The following is an 18583-nucleotide window of genomic DNA, read 5'->3' on the forward strand; positions in this document are numbered from 1 at the left end:
GATTTTTCTTTAGCTCTAGGAAATTTACCCTTTAAAAAAAAATTTACTCCTTTTCCTTTTTTTCTGTTCTCTCCTTTTGAAATTCTTTTTGGATAAAGAATAGAATGTATGATTAATCTGACATGTCTCTTTTCTCCCAGTTTCTATCTCTGTGTTTGGGATATTTTCTCAACTTTATCTTTCAAGTTGAAATGTAGTGTTTAGCCATGTCTATTCATTATCCAGTTTCTAAAAAAAGGTCTTATTTTAGTGTTCATATTTTTCATTTCCAATTACTTTTCTCCCAATTGCTCCTCTTCCTTAATTGCCTGTTGTTAGCTGATAAATGTCTCTGATAATAGTAATTATAATTAAAATTTTTTTTCTCTCATGTTCCTTGCATTCTTTGTTTCCTGTTGTATTAGCAGGCTTATTTTGGTCTTTCCTTTTTTTGTGCTGTTGATTTTCCTCAATGTCTGGTGAACATTGATTTAACATTTGTATTTTTGTTTTTTTAATGTTGAAAATGTATTTTATTTTTCTATTTTTAAAATATGTTTTTAGTTCAATAGCTTTCAGGGTACAAGTGGTTTTTGGTTACATGGATAAACTGTATAACAGTGAAGTCTGAGATTTTAGTGTATCCACCACCTGAGTAGTGTACATTGTACCCAATATATAGTTATTTTATCCCTATCCCACCCCCAGCTTTTGAGTCTCCAGAGCCCATTATACCATTCTGCATGCCTTTGCATACTCACATAGCTTAGCTCCCACTTAAGAGTAAGAACATACAGTATTTGGTTTTCCATTCCTGAGTTACTTCACTTAGAATAATGGCCTCCAGCTCCATCCAAGTTGCTGCAAAAGACATTATTTCATTATTTCTTTTGTATGGCTTTTATTCTATGGTGTATATATACCATATTTTCTTTATTCACTCATTGATTGATGGGCACTTAGTTGGTTCCATATCTTTGCAATTGTGAACATTTGTTTTTGTGGACATTTGTATTTTTGAGTGAAAGACTGTGTTGCCATGTTGACTGGTGGAGACAGTGCAGATGTTAGGTAACTTTGCAGTCCTGTAGGTCTGTTCCAAAGAGGTCACTCCTCTGAGTCAGAGGATGTCCTGTAGGCTCTGTCTAAATTGGTGGCACCTGTTGACCAGCGGGCTTCCCTGTAGGGTAAGTGGGAGAGGGCACTGGGCCTGTTTCATGTGTTTACCCACTCTAGATCCATCTCACGGGTCTCTAGTTACCTCTGCTGTGTCCCTCTCCAGAGCCCCAGCATCTTTCTGCAGAGCTCCCCAGGCAGATCTTCCACCATAACTGAAGGGGCTCCCTGAGGAAGCAAATGCTTCCTAAGTAAATACTGGCCTTCAACTCCATTTTTGAGGACAATTCCCACACCCAGACTGAAACCTGTATCGGGTTCTTCCCAATCCCCACATTTATATATTCAGATAAAGAGTTTTCAGAATTATCTTCTATAGTGGCAGCCTTGTCCATTTTAACCTAAATTCTATATAATAATAAATTTTAAATCAGTGAGGTTTTATTCTGTACTAACTTTATAAAAAAGAAATGTACTATTTTGATTGAATTTATTGATAAATTTGTCAGGATTGTCAGATCAGTAGTTAATTAATACCCCACTTTAATGTGATTTTTAGATCACTAACTACTTTATTTTCCTCTAACAGAGATATTACTTCCCTTGTGAGCCAAGTGATGCCTATTTTTGCTTCTTTTCATCTACTTGATGCACTTGCAGTATTTGGAGTGATTTTACTCGAATAAAGATAGCAAAATTTGTTTTGTGTTTCTAGCTTTTTAATTAGAAATTAAATGTCAGTGATTTTATTTTTAAAAAGAGAAAGCTCTTGCTTTAGACAGTGTGAGTCACTTGGGGGAAGATGGTTTATTAAAGAGTGTAGCCTCTCAAGGTGGAGAAGAGGCTTGTGAGCCAAGTGAGTTCTCCCCTCCTCTATCTTCATCTGGTGCCTGAATGCCAGGTGTTGTATCCAAGTGGTGAGGTGACCTTTGCTTGAACCCTCCACTGCAGGCCACGCCACCTTTGAGTTGACTCTGACCACTAGAAAGTCCCTGTCTAGGCTGATCTGTGGGTGTACAAGGGTTTGAAGACCTGCTCTACCCCAGAATCAGCCCATCCGGCTTCTTCCCAGTTTGAGTTTTTTCCTCATGACATGATTTCTAGGCATTAGTCATTTTGCTTTTTTTCCGTGGAGTTTCTTGCCCTTTGTCCATGTCATCCTGAAGATGTGGCACCCATTGAAACTGTGGTAAGAAATGTGGATGAGAAGCCTGCAATGGCGTTAAATGTTTCTCAGCCATGATATTAGGCTAACTTTTGAAGAGATGCCATTGATGAAACCTCTACATCTTTTTTTTTTAACTTACAAAATGTTTTTAAATAGTCAAGATAAAGAGTTAGAGATTTAAGTCATGATAGATTTCTGATGAAAGAAGCTGTGGTTTTTTATTGCTATTGTTGTTAATATAACTTTAGAAACAAAAGATTTCCTTTTTCTCTTACATAATGTGCTGTACCTGTTTTGAGTTAGGGCCATTTGACTGTATCCATATTCGTGAGATATGAATGTAGTATTCTGAGCCTTGTGATGATGACAGACTTGACACCAATGTTGGGTTTGGTTTTCCTCTCCGTAGGGCGCCTGTGGTGGAGTCCCGAGAGGTACAGGAAAACAAAAGATTGGTGCTGTCTTGAATCCCATTGGGTACTATGTCTTTGGTTTTCCCATTGGAGTACCTCTGATGTTTGCCACTAAACTCAGGATAATAGGTATGTGTTTGAGTCCTGTGACTTGTCTCAAATCTCACTTGTCATATTAAGACACACTGCTTGAGATATAAAACAATTGACTCCAGCCCCACTGGAAACAAGAAAACAAAATAACTCTTAAAAAAAACCATTCAACTAGAAAGTTGCCCTTGTGTAATAGGAAAAATTATTTTCTCCCCCAATATTTATTCGGTGCCTCCTCCATACAAATACACTGGAAATGCAATGGCAAACAAAATAAACATGTCCCTGCCCTCTGAATGAGGGCCAGATTCAATAATTATTTATACAATTGTCAATCCCCGTTGGTTAAGCATTGCAAGAGAGAAGAAGAGGGCGCTGCTTTTCTCTTTTTTCCGGCATAATGCCTCTAGTACAATAAGTTCTGGTAATAGTGGAAATTCTTGTCTTATTCATTACTTTAGTGATAGCACTGCCAGTGTTCCTCTACTAAATGGTATGCTGGATTTGAGGTTGAAATACACACACACGGCCAGGCGCAGTGGCTCACGCCTGTAATCCTAGCACTTTGGGAGGCCGAGGTAGGTGGATCATGAGGTCAGGCATTTTGAGACCAGCCTGGCCAACACAGTGAAACCCCGTCTCTACTAAAAATACAAAAAACTAGCCGGGCCTGGTGGTGGGCACCTGTAATCCCCCAGCTACTCGGGAGGCTGCGGCAGGAGAATTGCTTGAACCTGGGAGGCAGAGGTTGCATTGAGCCGAGATCGCGCCATTGCACTCCAGCCTGGGTGACAGTGTGAGACTCTGTCTCAAAAAAAAAACAAAAAACAAAAAACAAAACACAAAACGCACACACACACACACACACACACACACACACACAACTATGTATGTATGTGCTCATGTTTTTTGAAATCATGTTCAGGAAATGTCCATGAAGTCTATTTTATTGAAACAAAAATAGTTGAGCATTTTGCCAGATGCTTGTTTAGTGCTATTAGAAATGATTCTATAATTTTTCTCCTTAGATCTATCATGAAGATAAATAATATTAATTGGTGTCCTCATACTGAACTATCCTGATTATGATATCTTGTTCTTTTATTGAACTGCTACACTTTTTAAATATTTTATTTAAAAATTTTGCACTAAAATTTATAAGTAAGATTGGTCTGTAATTGTATTTTTTGTGTATCTTTGTTAGGTTTTGATATTAATGATATTAATTTTATACTCGCTTCTTAAAGATAATTAAAAATTATACCTTTTTGTATGCCTCAGGACAGTTTAAGTAGTATAAGAATTCTCTGTTTTATAAAGGTTTGGTGTAATTCTTCCATGAAACTGCCATGACCTGGCATTCTGAAGTAGTTTATTCTTTGTACAGCTTTCTCAATTTCTTCTCAGTCTGTTAAGACTTTCTTTTATTGTGTCAACATGGGTAAGTTATATTTTTTAAGGAAATTATCCACTTTATTGAGGTTCTAAATGTAAAGATTTGTGCAAATTAACTTTTTTTCTTTTTTTTTTAAATTAAGTATTTATTGATGATTCTTGGGTGTTTCTCGGAGAGGGGGATATGGCAGGGTCATAGGATAATAGTGGAGAGACGGTCAGGAGATAAACACATGAACAAAGGTCTCTGGTTTTCCTAGGCAGAGGACCCCGCGGCCTTCTGCAGTGTTTGTGCCCCTGGGTACTTGAGATTAGGGAGTGGTGATGACTCTTAAAGAGCATGCTGCCTTCAAGCATCTGTTTAATAAAGCACATCTTGCACCACCCTTAATCCATTTAACCCTGAGTTGACACAGCACATGTTTCAGAGAGCACGGGGCTGGGGGCAAGGCCATAGATCAACAGCATCCCAAGGCAGAAGAATTTCTCCTAGTCAGAACAAAATGGAGTCTCCTATGCCCACCTCTTTCTACACAGACACAGCAACAATCTGATCTCTCCTTCCTTTCCCCACACTTCCCCCCCTTCTTTTCAACAAAACCGCCATCATCCTCACGGCCCACTCCCGATGGTCGCTGTCTCTTCGGAGCTGTTGGGTACACCCCCCGGACAGGGCGGCCGGGCAGAGGCGCTCCTCACCTCCCAGACAGGGTGGCAGCCAGGCAGAGGCGCTCCTCACTTCCCAGACGGGGCGGCCGGGCAGAGACGCTCCTCACCTCCCAGACGGGGAGGCCGGGCAGAGGCGCTCCTCACTTCCTCCCAGACGGGGTGGCAGCCAGGCAGAGGCGCTCCTCACCTCCCAGACGATGGGTGGCCGGGCAGAGGCGCTCCTCACTTCCCAGACGGGGCGGCCGGGCAGAGGCACTCCTCACTTCTCAGAGGGGGTGGCCGGGCAGAGGCGCTCCTCACCTCCCAGACAGGGCAGCCGGGCAGAGGCGCTCCTCACCTCCCAGACGGGGCGGCTGGGCAGAGGCGCTCCTCACTTCCTCCCAGACCAGGTGGCAGCCAGGCAGAGGTGCTCCTCACCTCCCAGACGGGGCGGCCGGGCAGAGGCGCTCCTCACATCCCAGACGGGGCGGCTGGGCAGAGGTCCTCCTGACTTCCCAGACGGGGCGGCCGGGCACAGGCGCTCCTCACCTCCCAGACGATGGGTGGCCGGGCAGAGGTGCTCCTCATCTCCCAGACGGGGCGGCCGGGCAGAGGCGCTCCTCACTTCCTCCCAGACGGGGTGGCAGCCAGGCAGAGGCGCTCCTCACCTCCCAGACGGGGCGGCCGGGCAGAGGCGCTCCTCACATCCCAGATGGGGCAGCCGGGCAGAGGTCCTCCTCACTTCCCAGACGGGGCGGCCGGGCAGAGGCGCTCCTCACTTCCTCCCAGATGGGGTGGTGGCCGGGCAGAGGCGCTCCTCACTTCCCAGACAGGATGGCCGGGCAGAGGCACTCCTCACTTCTCAGAGGGGGCGGCCGGGCAGAGGCGCTCCTCACCTCCCAGATGGGGCAGCCGGGCAGAGGCGCTCCTCACCTCCCAGACGGAGCGGCCGGGCAAAGGCACTCCTCACTTCCTCCCAGACGGGGTGGCAGCCAGGCAGAGGTGCTCCTCACCTCCCAGACGGGGCGGCTGGGCAGAGGCACTCCTCACTTCCCAGACGATGGGCGGCCGGGCAGAGGTGCTCCTCACTTCCTCCTAGACGGGGTGGCGGCCAGGCAGAGGCGCTCCTCACCTCCTAGACGGGGCGGCCGGGCAGAGGTGCTCCTCATCTCCCAGACGGGGCGGCCGGGCAAAGGCACTCCTCACTTCCTCCCAGACGGGGTGGCAGCCAGGCAGAGGCGCTCCTCACCTGCCAGACGGGGCGGCCGGGCAGAGGCGCTTCCTCACTTCCCAGACAGGGCGGCCGGGCAGAGGCACTCCTCACTTCCCAGACGATGGGCGGCCGGGCAGAGGCACTCCTCACTTCCTCCCAGACGGGGTGGCGGCCAGGCAGAGGCGCTCCTCACCTCCCAGACGGGGCGGCCGGGCAGAGGTGCTCCTCATCTCCCAGACGGGGTGGCCAGGCAGAGGTGCTCCTCACTTCCTCCCAGACGGGGTGGCGGCTGGGCAGAGGCACTCCTCACTTCCCAGACAGGGTGGCTGGGCAGAGGCGCTCCTCATCTCCCAGACGTTGGGCAGCCAGGCAGAGGTGCTCCTCACCTCCCAGACGGGGCGGCCAGGCAGAGGTGCTCCTCACTTCCTCCCAGACGGGGTGGCAGCCAGGCAGAGGCGCTCCTCACCTCCCAGACGGGGCGGCCGGGCAGAGGCGCTCCTCACATCCCAGATGGGGCAGCCGGGCAGAGGTCCTCCTCACTTCCCAGACGGGGCGGCCGGGCAGAGGCGCTCCTCACTTCCTCCCAGACGGGGTGGTGGCCGGGCAGAGGCGCTCCTCACTTCCCAGATGGGATGGCCGGGCAGAGGCACTCCTCACTTCTCAGAGGGGGTGGCCGGGCAGAGGCGCTCGTCACCTCCCAGATGGGGCGGCCGGGCAGAGGCGCTCCTCACTTCCTCCCAGACGGGGTGGCAGCCAGGCAGGGGCGGCCGGGCAGAGGCGCTCCTCACTTCCTCCCAGACGGGGTGGCAGCCAGGCAGAGGCGCTCCTCACCTCCAAGACGGGGCGGCCGGGCAGAGGCGCTCCTCACTTCCCAGATGGGGCAGCCGGGCAGAGGCGCTCCTCACTTCCTCCCAGATGGGGTGGTGGCCGGGCAGAGGCGCTCCTCACTTCCCAGACGGGATGGCCGGGCAGAGGCACTCCTCACTTCTCAGAGGGGGCGGCCGGGCAGAGGTGCTCCTCACCTCCCAGACGGGGCGGCCAGGCAGAGGCGCTCCTCACCTCCCAGACGGGGCGGTCGGGCAGAGGCGCTCCTCACTTCCTCCCAGACGGGGTGGCAGCCAGGCAGAAGCGCTCCCCACCTCCCAGACGGGGCGGCCGGGCAGAGGCGCTCCTCACTTCCCAGATGGGGGGCGGCCGGGCAGAGGCGCTCCTCACTTCCTCCCAGACGGGGTGGCGGCCGGGCAGAGGCACTCCTCACCTCCCAGACGGGGCGGCCGGGCAGAGACACTTCCTCACTTCCCAGACAGGGCGGCCGGGCAGAGGCACTCCTCACTTCCCAGACGATGGGCGGCCGGGCAGAGGCACTCCTCACCTCCCAGACGGGGCGGCCAGGCAGAGGCGCTCCTCACTTCCCAGACGGGGTGGCGGCCGGGCAGAGGCGCTCCTCACCTCCCAGACGGGGCGGCCGGGCAGAGGCGCTCCTCACTTCCCAGATGGGGCGGCCGGGCAGAGGCGCTCCTCACTTCCTCCCAGACAGGGTGGCGGCCAGGCAGAGGCGCTCCTCACCTCCTAGACGGGGCGGCCGGGCAGAGGTGCTCCTCATCTCCCAGACGGGGCGGCCGGGCAGAGGTGCTCCTCACTTCCTCCCAGACGGGGTGGCGGCCGGGCAGAGGCACTCCTCACTTCCCAGACAGGGTGGCTGGGCAGAGGTGCTCCTCATCTCCCAGACGTTGGGCAGCCGGGCAGAGGCGCTCCTCACCTCCCAGACGGGGCGGCCAGGCAGAGGTGCTCCTCACTTCCTCCCAGACGGCGTGGCAGCCAGGCAGAGGCGCTCCTCACCTCCCAGACGGGGCGGCCGGGCAGAGGTCCTCCTCACTTCCCAGACGGGGCGGCCGGGCAGAGGCGCTCCTCACCTCCCAGACGATGGGTGGCCGGGCAGAGATGCTCCTCACCTCCCAGACGGGGCGGCCGGGCAGAGGCCCTCCTCACTTCCTCCCAGACGGGGTGGCAGCCAGGCAGAGGCGCTCCTCACCTCCCAGACGGGGCGGCCGGGCAGAGGCGCTCCTCACTTCCTCCCAGATGGGGTGGTGGCCGGGCAGAGGCGCTCCTCACTTCCCAGACGGGATGGCCGGGCAGAGGCACTCCTCACTTCTCAGAGGGGGCGGCCGGGCAGAGGCGCTCCTCACATCCCAGACGGGGCGGCTGGGCAGAGGTCCTCCTCACCTCCCAGACGGGGCAGCCGGGCAGAGGCGCTCCTCACTTCCTCCCAGACGGGGTGGCGGCCAGGCAGAGGCGCTTCTCATCTCCCAGACGGGGCGGCCGGGCAGAGGTGCTCCTCACTTCCTCCCAGACGGGGTGGCGGCCGGGCAGAGGCACTCCTCACTTCCCAGATGGGGTGGCCAGGCAGAGGCGCTCCTCATCTCCCAGACGTTGGGCAGCCGGGCAGAGGCGCTCCTCATCTCCCAGACGGGGCGGCCGGGCAGAGGCGCTCCTCACTTCCCAGATGGGGCAGCCGGGCAGAGGTGCTCCTCACTTTCCAGACGGGGCGGCCGGACAGAGGTGCTCCTCACTTCCTCCCAGATGGGGTGGCGGCTGGGCAGAGGCGCTCCTCACCTCCCAGACAGGGCGACCGGGCAGAGGCGCTCCTCACATCCCAAACGATGGGCGGCCGGGCAGAGACGCTCCTCACTTCCTATACGGGATGGCAGCCGGCCGAGGCGCTTCTCACTTCCCAGACAGGGCTGCCGGGCAGAGGGGCTCCTCACATCCCAGATGATGGGCGGCCAGGCAGAGACGCTCCTCACTTCCTAGACGGGGTGGCGGCAGGGCAGAGGCTGTAATCTTAGCACTTTAGGAGGCCAAGGCAGGCGGCTGGGAGGTGGAGGTTGTAGCGAGCCGAGATCACGCCACTGCACTCCAGCCTGAGCAACACTGAGCACTGAGTGAGCGAGACTCCGTCTGCAATCCCAGCACCTCGGGAGGCCTAGGCGGGCAGATCACTGGAGGCCAGGAGCTGGAGACCAGCCCGGTCAACACGGCGAAACCCCGTCTCCACCAAAAATACAAAAACCAGTCAGGCGTGGCAGCGCGCGCCTGCAATCCCAGGCACTCGGCAGGCCGAGGCAGGAGAATCACAGGAGCCCGAGGCAGGGAGGTTGCAGTGAGCCGAGATCACGGCAGTACAGTCCAGCTTCGGCAACAGAGGGAGACCAAAAAAAGGGGGGAGGGGGGAGGGGGGAGAGGGGAGAGGGGAGAGGGGAGAGGGGAGAGGGAGCAAATTAACTTATGTGCTTTTGGGATAAGTTGTTATATATGTGTTTTGCATATATGTCCACATCTTCATTTTCTACAGATTTAGCAACAATGAATTTTATTTTGTTTTTAAAAAGGCTAACTAGAAAATGGAATGAGTCCTGTAATACGTATTCAAATAACTCCTTTTGTTCTCTATCCAACCAGTGCATTATTTTTACTAGGTAAAAAACTCTGATTCTGTCACCATTTCTTTGTGAAGTATTAGTCTTACAGCTGTCACATGAACTTAGTGTCAACACAAACACAGCGGCTGTTTCTTATCGTCTTTTTGGAAATATCATCTGGTGGATTAATGAGTAAGTGTCTTCTGTGTCATCTCCCACTTAAATGACTGGTACAGGCTGGGACCATAGGATATTTTACTTCAAGCTGGAATTCGTCCTTATTTATTTGAGGACAGAACAGCCACATTTATTACTGTCTCTTCTCTACCAAGCACTCTTGGATTCCCAATACTTTTTTCCAGCCCGTGGTTGGAGGGATTGTTTTCAAGGCAAGCTTTTGAAAGCATCAGGTCTCACATCTGTGGATGCACACCCCAGGCTTGAGCTCTGTGCCAGGTCCTCATCAGCCTTAGGATGAACCCCAGTCCTCCCATGGCATTCACATCCTTTGAGCCTGCTTCTCTGACCCCATCTCCTGGACGCTCCCCTGCCACTGTGCTCCTTTCTGACTGGCCCCTCAGCTCCTGGGACTCCTCTGGCTGGGGTTCTTCTCTTCCCTCTGCCTGCAGTGCCCGTCCTAGACTTCTCATGGCGTCTTCTCGCTGCCAGGTCCCACCTTAGAGGGGTCTGGCTGTCTCATTCACATTCTCATCTGCAAATCTTTGGTGCTATGACGTGGCTCTGCCCGGTGTCTGTCCTGGCACCTCTCACTCCTAAAATGACTGCATGATTGCTTCCTTGTTTATTATTTGTCCTGCACAGTAGAACATAAACTCCCAAGGACACCTAGCTCGTCTGCCTGTTCAGTTCTGTATCTCTAGCCCTTAAAACAATACCTGGCATAAAACTGAAGGCAGCAAATATTTGTTAACATACAAGCAGCAAACAGTTTTGGAGGTTTTGTGTTGTTCATTGATTGAATGATTGCCATGAATAGCTCAGTGGTAAACTTGAGTCTAATCTTTGTCCATAATTATCTAAAATTTTATCTAAAATTTTAGGGAAATTAACTGAAATTTCACTCTATGGATACAGTAGTTAGGGAAGAATTTTAATGCTCATAGGAACAGAATTGAAAAAAATCTAAACTCTGATTTCATTTTACACCCATAGGTCTCTGGTCTGGATTGAGAGTTTGTGTCTTCTTTCAAGCCCTTTTCTATCTGGTGTACATCTTGAGGATAAACTGGAACAAAGTTGTGGAGCAACTAACAGTCAGTGTATTATTTTAGAAACATGGCTCTACTTAATCCCATGGCATGGTAAGGAACCTCTTAGGGTCAAAATGGTAAAAATGCTATTGGCAGATTGATTCACTGTGAATCATGAAATACATCTAACATTGTGGGGAGGGGAGGCAAAAGAAAACATAGTTCAGCACATTTTCCTCTTTATATAGAGCTGATTTAATATCTACTAACCAGGGACTCAACCTAAAAAAGAAAAGGAATTAGGGCCAGGCATGGTGGCTCACACCTATTATCACACCACTTTGGGAGGCCGAGGCAGGAGGATCACTTGAGCCCAAGTGAGTGTGAGACCAGCCTGGGCAACAGAGGAAGACCCTGCCTCTTAATTTAAAGATATATGTATTTTGCTGTTTGGGTATACTAGTTGTAGGAAAATAGTAGTTTGTTTCCTATTTATACTGACTTGTTAGCTGTTCTTTATGCCTCTTTCTATTTTGTCCATAGTTTCATAAAAGCAGTATGTTAAGTATCTGTAATCTGTGGGAAGTACTTTGGGGGCAGAACAACAACATGTGGATAGAATCTGCATCTTCACTGATGTGAGCATCTACATGCTGAACTGGGAGCCGTTTTTTTGTTTGTTTTTTTCTCGAGATGGAATCTCGCTGTGTTGCCCAGGCTGGAGTGCAATGGCGCAATCTCAGCTCACTGCAACCTCTGCTTCCTGGGTTCAAGCGATTCTCCTGTCTCAGACTCCCAAATAGCTGGGATTACAGGCGCGTGCCACCATGTCCAGCTAATTTTTTGTATTTTTAGTAGAGACAGTGGCAGGTGGGGGCGAGAGTTCACTTTGTTGGCCAGGCTGGTCTCGAACTCCTGAACTTGTGATCCACCCACCTGAGCCTCCCAAAGTGCTGGGATTACAGGCGTGAGCCACCGTGCCTGGCCAAGCAGTTTTTATTGTTTGAGGCTTGAGATGAGATGGATGGTCGGGCACAGTGGCTCACACCTGTAATCCCAGCACTTTAGGAGGCTGAGGCAGAAGGATCACTTGAGGCCAAGAATTCAAGACTAGCCTGGGCAACACAGCAAGAAGCCATCTCTACTAAAAATAATAATAATACTTTTTTAAAAAAAAAGATGGGTGGTTGGCTTAGGGATTATTAATAAGGAAACAAGATGAGTTTAGGCATATCAACCATCACTGTCTAAGCTTTGACCACATTTACGTTTTAGATTTGCCTAACTATGATGCGTTATATTTTTCCTATCTTCTGTTTGATTTATTCAGGGACTAAACTTTATAGGAGATTAAGATGGGCCATAAACTACCCATTAGATCACAATACCATTGACCTTTAGACTTTCTTCCTTCTATCTGTGTTTCGGAACACTGAAGGGCACAAGTGCAAATGATATGTTAAACTTGCTGCTCTAGCAACAGCAGCTTTTTATATTATTGTTGTGAACTGAGTCTGTGTTTTTCTGGTGTTGTTCTCTTGCTTTATGGCACATCCAGGACCAAGACAGACTGTGCTAGATACTGTAACCCATTAGCAGTAGGTTTCATAGTAGCTTTATTTATTTTTCGAGACAGAGTCTCACTCTGTCACTCAGACTGCAGTGCAATGGTGCAATCTTGGCTCACTGTGACCCCCACTTCCTGGATTCAAATTATTCTCCTGCCATAGTCTCCTGAGTAGCTGGGATTAGCCCACCACCACGCCTGGCTAATTTTTTTCATTTTTAGTAGAGATGGGGTTTTGCCATGTTGCCCAGGCTGGTCTTAAACTCCTGGCCTCACGTGATCCGCCCACTTCAACCTTCCAAAGTGCTGGGATTACAGGCATGAGCCATTGCGCCCAGCCTACAATGGCTTTAAGTCAAAGTTTTAGCAAACAACTACTAGTGTGATTAAACTTACTCTGCATTTACTCATGTGACGCTTGTTTCTAGGCACAGGTTCAAGCTGGACTAAAAGGGAATAAAGAGACCATGCCTACCTCCTCAGGTAACAGAGAGCATTCTCTAGTATATTCAATGTCTGACGTACGAAAACTGAAACAGTGCAGCCAGAGTTGCTCAGTTTGCAAGATCCTGCTCTCTTGCTCAATAAAATTTGTCTCAGCCCTAGTAATTGCTGAGATCACCTGTGGGTTCTCCTATGAAATATTTTTAAATGTAATTTCACATATACTAACTGATAACTGAGGGTTATTGTTTACAACATATTCTTATGTAAACTTCATAATATGCCTTTACTTGACCTGGACATAAGTGAATACCCCACTATTCTCTGCAAACAGATATACCTATCCTGGGAAGAGAAGTAACTGATGGAATCATTTTGCCTGATATCATCAGACCAGAGAGCCAGACCCCTCAACTGATGAGACCAGAAGAAAACACCCAGTATGCAATGTCCACCGCTGGAGAGGTCCTGACAGTGAGGCAGCTGATATTCTATCGTGGAGTGGCTTTAGCTCTTGCTGTCACTCTCCTTTCAGCAGGAATTTTCATTAAGACCATGGCTAAAATGGTAGAATTACCACCATTCTACAAACTAGAGATGATCATTACATGCCATATGTTAAGTATGAAAGGTGACCTTCTTATTTGGACAGTTTTTACTCTTAACTGTGGATGGAAAGAATATCAGGGATGTTTCCTTGGTTATTCCAAGGAATTGCACTATCCTATTGGAGATCAAGAAAGGGGCTATAATTTTAAGTAAACTTTTCCCTGTTAATTTTATCATGGTTTCTAAATATATAAATTAGATTTTCCTTGATGTAAAGGTTACTTACTCTTCCTTATTTCAAACTTCTTTCTTCTCCTGGGGAGTGGTTCATAGTCCTGTTAAATATTATTGCTGATCTAGTTTTCTCTGTATTTCTCTATGAATGTACTTAATCTTCTCAGTGAGTGTATATTAAGTGCTTGTTCAAGTCCTATCTCAGGTATTGTCATATAAGCTTTTATAAAATGGAACCTCTTAAAATTTACAATGTATACTGACAATATTTGGAGCTATACAGTCAATATAAAAGATTAACTTTTAGCATTTTTGCCTTTTAATTAATTTTGTGGCAACTGTCATTAAAAGTAGAAAATAAATCTGTGTTCTCTTCTGCTACTCAGCTCCCAGAATGCTGGCAGCTACGGTGGCCTCATCCTCAAAGCGAAAAAGTTTTAGAGTCTTTTATAGGGAATTAGACCAGCCCAAAAAGAAAATCCTTAAAAAAATCTGAATATTGGGTATTCTCTCACACAAAGCCCACCAGATTCCCAGAAGAGGAGCCCACAGTTGAAAGCACCCAATGTCACCAGTGCTTCCCTTAGCTTATTTGTCTCCCTCTCTTGAGTGTTAACAAGCAACCCAGTATTATTAGATTTGTGAAAATCCAATTATAGGAGAAAGCAACCAGAAAAAAAATAGGCGTTATAGGGAGAAAATTTACATCTTCAAAGAGGTAACACAAAATATTTCAACTATGATATAGAATAGGATGCTATAGAATAAAACATTCAGCCAGGTATGGTGGTGCACGCTTCTAATCCCGGCACTTTGGGAGGCCGAGGCGGGTGGATGGCTTGATCCTAGGAGTTCAAGACCAACCTTGGTAACATGGCAAAACCCCATCTCTACAACAAAACCATGTGCCTGTAGTCCCAGCTACTCAGGAGTCTGATGTGGGAAGATCACTTGAGCCCAGGAGTTCGAGGCTACAGTGAGCTCTGATCACACCGCTGCACTCCAAAAAAAAGTGTTTTTTTTCCCCAGAAGATTATGTATGTACATATGTATGTATGTATTTATTTATTTTGATACAGGATCTGCCTCTGTCTCCCTGGCTCCAGCAGTGGCACGATCACAGCTCACTGTAGCTTTGATCTCCTGGGCTGAAGCGATCCTCCCACCTCAGCCTCCCATGTAGCTGGGACTACAGGCGTGCACCACCACTTCTGGCTAATTTTTTGTTTAGTTTTAGTAGAGGTGAAATCTCGCTATGTTTTCTATGGTAGTCCTGAACTTCTGAGCTCAAGAGATCCTCCTGCCTTGGTCTCCCAAAGTGCTGGGATTACAGGCGTGAGCTACTGTGCCTGGCCCTAGATTTTATTGAAGTAAAATTCATATAACATAAAATTAACCCTTCCAAAACATTTTTATCATACCAAAAAGGAAACTCAGATTATTAACCTCTCACTCCCCATACCCCTCTCCCTGAGTTCCTGGCAACAACTAATCTGCTCTCTGTGCCTGTGGATTTACCTATTTTGGATGTTTCATAATGAAGGAATCATAGAACATGTGACCTTTTGAGTCTGGCTTTTTGAACTTGGCATGCATGATGGTTTTGCAATTCCTCTATTTTTTTTTTTTTAAACAGAGTCTCACTCTGTCGCCCAGGCTGGAGTGCAGTGGCACGATCTCAGCTCACTGCAACCTCCGCCTCCCGGGTTCAAGCGATTCTCCTGCCTCAGCCTCCCGAGTAGCTGGGACTACAGGTGCGTGCCACCATGCCCTGCTCATTTTTGTATTTTTAGTAGAGACGGGGTTTCACCATGTTGGTTAGGCTGGTCTTGAACTCCTGACCTCGTGATCTACCCACCTCGGCCTCCCAAAGTGCTGGGATTACAGGCGTGAGCCACCATGCCTGGCCCGCGATTCCTCTATGTTGTAGCATGTCTCTCAAAACTTGATTCCTTTTTCTGGCTGAATAGTTTATTGTATAATATGCCACATGGTGTTTACTAATCAGTTGATGGACTTTTAGATTGTTTCTACTTTTTGGCTATTGTGAATAATGCTGCAGTAAATACTCGTGTACATGTTTTTGTTTGAACACCTGTTTTCACTCTTTTAAGTCTATACCTAGGAGTGGAATTACTGGGTTATATGACAATTCTATTTTTTTTCTTTCTTTCTTTTTTTTTTTTTTTTTTTTGAGATGGAGTCTTGCTCTGTTGCCCAGGCTGGAGTGCACTGGCGCTATCTTGGCTCACTGCAAGCTCCACCTCCCGGGTTCACACCATTCTTCTGCCTCAGCCTCCTGAGTAGCTGGGACTACAGGTGCCTGCCACCATGCCTGGCTAATTTTTTGTATTTTTAGTAGAGACAGGGTTTCACTGTGTTAGCCAGGATGGTTTCAATCTCCTGATCTCATGATCCGCCTGCCTCGGCCTCCCAAAGTGCTGGGATTACAGGCGGATAATTCTATTTTTTTTGAGGAACTGCCAAAATGTTTCCCATGGTGGCTGCACCATTCTTCATTGCCACCAGCAGTGTATGAGGTTTCCAGTTTCTCCACATCCTTGCTAACACTTGTGATTTTCTTTTTGATTTTAGTTATATCATACTAATGGGTGGGAAGTGGTGTCTCATTGTGATTACTAGAGATCACATACTACTAATGATGCCAAGCCTATTTTCTGAAATACTTCAGAAATTCAGATACACATAAAGAAAGGAATTATGTATTAGAAAAGGAACAAATGAAGGTAAAATATTTTATCTTTCTTATTTTTAATTGATAAAAGATATATGAAAATAGTAGCAACAATGTATTTGGTTATTACAGCTTGTGCATAGCTAAAATGAAGGACAACAGTGTTATAAGGGTCAAGAGGGAGGAACTGAGAATATTCTAAGGCACTTGCATGACCCATGAAGAAGAATAGTGTTATTCAAAAGTGGAATTAGGTTAGTTGTAAATGCATATTGCAAACTCTAGGACAACAAATGAAAAAGCTTTTAAAAAGTAATATAATCAATATGCTAAGAGAAGAAAGAAAATAGAATCTCATAAAATGCTCAGTTAAAACCACAATGGAAGAAAGAAAGTAACAAGGACAACAAATAGAAAAGTAGGCAGGGCGCAGTGGCTCACACCTGTAATCCCAGCACTTTGGGAGGCTGAGGTGGGCAGATCACGAGGTCAGGAGATAGAGACCATCCTGGCTAACACGGTGAAACCCCGTCTCTACTAAAAATACAAAAAATTAGCCAGGCGTGGTGGCGGGCGCCTGTAGTCCCAGCTACTTGGGAGGCTGAGGCAGGAGAATGACATGAACCCGGGAGGCGGAGCTTGCAGTGAGCCGAGATCGCGCCACTGTACTCCAGCCTGGGCAACAGAGCGAGACTCCATCTCAAAAAAAAAAAAACAAAAAACAAAAAAAATAGAAAAGGTAACATATACAGATACTAATCTCACTATACCAATAATGACACCTTTTCTTTGAAAAATAAAAACACTTAAAATGAGAATAGAAGGAAAGTGCCTCAAAATGATAAAAGCCATATATGTCAAACCTCCAGCTAAGATCATACTCAATGGTGAAAGACTAAAAGCTTTTCCCCTAAGATCAGGAACAAGACAAAAATGTCTGCTTTCCCCACTTCTATTCACAATACTATTGAAAGTTTAAGATGGTGCAATTAGGCAACAAAAAGAATAAAAGGCATTTACATTGGAAAGGAAGGAGTAAAATTACCTGTGTTCAAAAATAACATGATCTTATATGTATAAAACCCTTAACATTCCACAAAACCATTAGACCCAATTAACAAATTCAGAAGGCACAGGATGCAAATCACAACACACAAAATGAGTTGCATTTCTATACACTAGCAATGAATGATCCCAAAAAGAAATTAAGAAAACAATTCCATTTTTAATAGCATCGAAAAGAATCAAATGCATAGGAATAAATTTACCATGGAGGCAATAGACTTGTACACTAAAAACTATAAAACATAATCGAAAGAAATTAAAGAAGACATAAATAAATGGAAAGACAACCCATACTCATGCACATGAAGACTTAATACTGTTAAGATAACAATATTACCAAAAGCGATTTAAAGATTCAATGCAATCTCTATCAAAATCCCTAAGACATATTGCAGAAATAGAAAAATCGACCCTAAAATACATATGGAATCTCAATGGACCCAAACAGCCAAAAATGTCTGACAAAGAAGAACAAAGTGAAAGGACTCAGATTGCTTGATTCCAAAACAAACTACAAAGCTACATAATCACAACAGTGTGGTATTGGCATAAAGACACATCTATGGACAGAATTGGGAATGCAGAAATGAACCCCTGCATATATGGTCAAATGACTTAAACAAGGGTGCCAATACCATTCAATGGGAAAAGGAAAGTCTTTTCATCAAATTGTGCTGGGAAAACTGGATATCCACATAGAAAAGAATGAAGGTGATCCCCTATTTATGATATATAAATATTAGCTCAAAAGTGATCAGTCTGGGTACAGTGGCTCACACCTATAATCCCAGCACTTCGAAAGGCCAAGATGGACTGATTGCTTGAGCCCAGGAGTTCAAGACCAGCCTGCAATATGGCAAAACTCTGTCTCTACAAAAAATACACACACACACACACACACACACACACACACACAAAAGGTGTGGTGATGTGTGCCCGTAGTCCCAGCTACTCAGGAGGCTGAGGTGGGAGGATCACCTGAGCCTGGGAGGTGAAGGCTGCAGTGAGTTCTGATTGCACCACTGTACTCCAGGGTGACTGAGTGAGACCCTATCTCAAAAAAAAAAAAAAAAAAAAAAAGTGATCAAAGACCTAAACATAAGAGCAAACACTAAGCCTGCCAGAAGAAGACATAAGGGGAAATCTGGATTTGGCAGCGATTACTTGGATATGCACAAGCAACAACAACAAAATAGATAAACAGGACTTCATCAAAATTAGAAACGTTTGTGCATAAAAGGACCCTATTAATAATATAAACAGGTAACCTTCTGAATGGGAAAAGGTATTTGCATAGCATATATCTGATAAGGGATTTATGTTCGGACATAAATTCTTAACAACTCACAAGAACAAAATATACAAACAGCCTAA

At 47.2% G+C, this 18583-nt stretch overlaps 1 protein-coding gene across 1 annotated transcript in view; it reads left to right on the forward strand.

Annotated features, from left to right (window-relative positions):
- The window catches only part of LOC100445723 (multidrug and toxin extrusion protein 1-like), a 61193-nt gene that overhangs the window by 36168 nt on the left and 6442 nt on the right, over positions 1–18583 (forward strand). The window contains 1 exon segment of the mRNA XM_063719048.1: positions 10657–10718. Within this exon segment, the coding sequence (XP_063575118.1) occupies positions 10657–10718 (62 nt within the window).

The sequence above is a fragment of the Pongo abelii genome, chromosome 19 (assembly GCF_028885655.2).
Source record: "Pongo abelii isolate AG06213 chromosome 19, NHGRI_mPonAbe1-v2.0_pri, whole genome shotgun sequence".
NCBI lineage: Eukaryota > Metazoa > Chordata > Mammalia > Primates > Hominidae > Pongo > Pongo abelii.